The sequence below is a fragment of the Suillus plorans genome, assembly GCF_016647745.1.
Source record: "Suillus plorans strain S12 chromosome Unknown HD556scaffold_32, whole genome shotgun sequence".
Lineage (NCBI taxonomy): Eukaryota > Fungi > Basidiomycota > Agaricomycetes > Boletales > Suillaceae > Suillus > Suillus plorans.
In genome coordinates this window covers 325930-330364 of record NW_024537416.1, presented here as the reverse complement: position 1 = coordinate 330364, position 4435 = coordinate 325930, and the positions used below count along the sequence as shown (strand labels likewise).

General features: G+C 47.0%; 1 protein-coding gene across 1 annotated transcript; it reads left to right on the top strand.

Moving 5' to 3' along the window:
* Positions 1 to 544: 544 nt before the first annotated feature.
* On the top strand, positions 545 to 3637 carry HD556DRAFT_1443906 (Alpha/Beta hydrolase protein; the record flags this gene model as incomplete). Its single annotated transcript, XM_041306696.1, has 9 exons — positions 545 to 991; positions 1051 to 1174; positions 1234 to 1423; positions 1479 to 1625; positions 1679 to 1930; positions 1980 to 2067; positions 2123 to 2150; positions 2205 to 2235; positions 3514 to 3637. 9 exons carry the CDS (start codon positions 545 to 547, stop codon positions 3635 to 3637), a joined length of 1431 nt encoding a protein of 476 aa, XP_041159646.1.
* Positions 3638 to 4435: the final 798 nt, after the last annotated feature.

The following is a 4435-nucleotide window of genomic DNA, read 5'->3' as shown; positions in this document are numbered from 1 at the left end:
CATTTGTCTCGTAGTTTCGTGGTCTTGCGGTGTGTTCTCTCCATACTGTTATTAAAAAAAAAAAAAAAAGATATTAGCCCTTTAGCGTTTCTTCTAGCTCATATCGTTTTCTCTCGAAAACTCAAAACTCACTACTTAGCTCTTCTCTTTCTCTGCGAGGCCCCAAACGTTCGCGTCCATTCGATGTACTTGTATTCAGCGACTCTAACTGCAATAAAAATGTGACCGAGTCCCCCGAGCATAGAGCTGGGGGACTCCGCTTGCCCTAAAACATCAATGAAATTTGGTACATACTTACCAAGAATGTATTATGTAAGCTTTCGAATTCTTACAATGTGGCTGTGTTCTTAGGCTGAGTAAACCAAAACGACATGAGTACGAACGTATGACCTGAGCTATAGTTGTTCAGAAGAACTCCCTTCGGACATGTCGACTCTTTTAGATTTTCCACTGGTTGCACCAATTATCACATGATTCCACGCTCACCCCAACGCTGGCCACGGTCGTTGATCAACGTTCTTAGCTGCCTCGAACGAACGACTAAATGACCGCCAGTACGGTCTCGACATATCCTTTTGAACCAACTCCCCCATGGACAACTGTAAACCCTAGGCCGTTATTACCTCAGTTTTGCACGCATTGCGGTATCGAAGAGTTGCCTCTATTACCATCGCCTCGAAACGAGCTGTTCAACGACAAATATGTTGTCAGCACCCACATCTTACCTGCTAGTTGTCCAAGACTCACTCCAAACATCCCATTGCCTGTGGTCCCTAACTTCTCGCCGAATGCCGCAGAACGGCAACGAGATATTCAGCAGCTTTTCGCTGAAATTACTGAGCGACAGGTGCGCTTCGTGAGGGGAGAGTTAGGCGGAGAAAGAATCAAGAAGCCGTTATGGAACTGCGTTAACCGATACGTCAAGAGAGTTCAAGATGAGAGGAAGGGTTTGACATTATTCTTCGCTCACGCAAATGGTTTTCCCAAGGAGGTACTCATTTATTTGACCCGATTTTCGTGCTTCAAGAACAGCTAGTGAATGTATTATAGATATGGGAAACAACTCTGCGATATTTGCTATCGTCACACACAGCTTCACTGATCGACGAGGTGTGGTCTTGGGAAGCTGTGCAGCACGGTGATGCTGCACTAATCAACGAGTCAGATCTCAGTGGTATATGTGAGACACCCCGCGCACTTCATCCAAAGGCTGAGATCATCCTTCGTTTCTAGTTGATTGGCGAGACAACGCGCGGGATATTGCACACTTTCTGTTATACTATCTACCAGAAGATGCATCTTCGAAGGTCTTACCGACGCATCTGCACCTTCTGCCGGAGACTGTCAGTGAATCCAGGGAGACTAAGGGATTTTCATCCCGCTCCCTGGTGGCTGTTGGACATTCATTCGGCGGCTACTGTTCGTATGTTGTTATCGCTAGCGTTATACCCTGATCCAATATTAATGATATTCTGCAGGATAATAGCGGCTGTCAATTTCCCCGCACTGTTTTCCTCCATCATTCTCGTAGACCCTGCAATTATTAACGATCACTGCGGCTCCTCCCAAAAACTAGATGGGCTCGTATTGTCTGCCCTTAGGAGGCGCGAACGTTGGCCATCACGGTGAGTCATGATTTCGTGTCAGTGACATCTATGTATTTAGGTAATGTCACAAGTGAGGAGGCATTGCGCTTGTTCAAGGCCTCTCCATTCTTCGGAGCTTGGCATCCTGATACCCTGCAGCTATATGTTACATATGGCTTGTGCAAGGATTCACAAGGGGGAGTGAAGCTAAAGATGTCAGCTCTACAAGAGGCTTTGGTGTTCGCAGATCGTACGGGATCACCTGAAGCATGGGAACTACTGGAAAAGGTGGACGAGCGCATAGAACTACGATGGATTGTTCCAGGGAAGCCCGAAGACAAGGGGTGCGTTGCTCAGCAGCCATAGACTCTGCTCTACTAACATTTGTTTTAGATTTATGGGCGAACAAGCAACGAGGGTGCGAGTGTGGCGAAGGCCTGCTAACTCATCTAACGTGGTGATTCACTCGGCTGGGCATCTGGTAAGCTGATGTTTTGTGTCCATGTGCAAGTCTGATTGAGGCGGCTGTCATTCAGATTGCACAGGAATCACCAGAGGAGCTTGGTAAATTATATTTTGTTTTCTACAGCAAATGTTCACATTATGATTTTTCTCTAGCCCAAGAAATATCTACTTTCCTGGAGAAAAAGTACGGGCCACGGAGTAGAGCATACTTATGATATCCTTTGCGGTGATATTTCACTTTGCCTTAGACCTGTGACCAACAGGGCATAGAATACAAGAAATACCCGAAGCAAACATAGACGATTGACATTCATTGTCGCATTTGAACCTCGCTTATGAACATAGGATAGTTTCTGGAATGACAAGGGTGGGTCATCTCTACCACGGCACTCTTTCTATCTAGCCTTCTTATTGCTGCTTGCGTGGGTATCGCTTGACTGCCACTTGTTCCAACAGGCGCGAATAGCGTAACTGTGCACTGAAAGCTATTTCAGCGCGCGTGTACTCTCGTGAGGTCTTGCAGGTTTAGCTCGACGGGGGAAAAGATCAACTGCCCCACAGGTAGTTACATAGGCATTTATATACTGTAGGGTATGGAATGGAATGGGATACGAAAGAAGGATTTAAATCAGGTGCTAGTCCAAGAGAAAGGTGACAATGAGAATATTAATGGTTGCCGTCTCCAGTAGTATTCAACGAGGTATTTCACTCGTCCCTTTAATGCTAGTTGCGATGTAATTCCAGGCCCGCACTCCAAGCCGCTTCTTTCATCTTTTCAAGCAACTCTGGGAACTTCACGGTCTCCCTCGTCCCAATTGCCAACCGAGTCACGATCAGCGTCGGCATAATTGCATCTCTGCAGCCCGCTTTTTTTTCTCATCGCCTTCTCATTACCGATATCTTATTGCCACACCTTCAACGGGACCACACTCTATAATGTGAACAGCGAGCGTGCCGCCTGGAATAAGTCAACAGCCCCGTTCATCCCGCCGACTATTTGTGCACCGGATGCAGCCGAAGTTCTCCCTTCTGACGTCTCAAACTCGTCACCGATTCTAAACGAAGGAGCGCTTTCTTGCAGCGTGGCTCTTTTCTAGCAATATTGCGACGAGCCTTCCTGCAGCCCGATCCTTGGGCTGTCCGGTACTGGGTGTGCTGGATAATCCCTTCAAGCTTACACGTACGGTTGTGATCACGCTAGATTTTGACGAGGAAATTATTGCATTGTTGTTGATATCCTTCAATCAAATATATCTTAAATATTTGAAGGGTGCGTCTTCCCCAAGATACCAAAATGACAGAGAAAATGGGTTTACCTTACTTGTCTTCATTACCACCTGTATCCAAACCTCTAGGAACAACATCACGTCTCTCTCGTCCTCTTACTCCAAACCTCAGCTCTTGAACCTCCCCTTATCGAGAGCGTGGACCAGCGGGTCCACAATGGTCTCATCCAACACAGGACGGAGGTCGCGAAGATCACAAAGCGCATTTTGGCATCCACCACAGCCGTACGGGTCTACGCATTCAGCCTAGTCATGGAGAGTACTGATAGAGGGGACGACTGGCGCATCTTCGAGGTCTAATAGTCCTACACAGCTGTGGCCGCTACTGGTGCACATGGTCGATGTGACTGCGCGCTAGTTTGTGTTATATTTCACTTTGGGTTAGGGATGGCGAGGATGAATTGGGCCGCAAAGATGTAAGGTAAAGCTCGAGGCCCCAAAGTGGGTATGTGTGTCGAACGTATCAATACGCTGAATCACTGCTTGATCTTTGATTTCACATTACGCTCCGTGGTTGATGGATAATGACGCTCAGGGAGTTGTTTTTTTGGAACTATGCGAATATGATATACGTAGTGGAGAGAATCAATAAATCAGCGATGCACCGAGTTGGACAGCCAAGAGACATCACTCACCTCATTTTCGTCCTAAACCACGTTCCATACCGCCTTTCCCCATACAGCTACTATTTCTCGTTATCTGGAATCCGGATACATCTTCCGTGTGACAACATAGGCTACAAAAACATAGATGTCATGCTGCGATTTGCAAAGGCGACATCAGCTGGCCTTCGTTGTTTCGTCGATATCGTCGATCATGTGTCGGTATGATTTTACGGCATCTTGAAGTTTACCTGCCTGAAGGAGTGCATGACACCATTTCTGGTGTGCAGTGAGCCACAAAGATTTGAGATCCCAGCCGAAGAGCGGAACAAGGGATTTGGTCATGAATAGCGTATATTAACGCACCACCACCAAACCCTCGTAAATTTCACGAATGTTCGCACTCGATGATAGATTGCTGGAGTTGAGAGCAGCAGTGAAATGATCACCGGCTTTGTCGTGGCGTGCGCCATCCAAGGCTTTGAGTCCGAGTTGA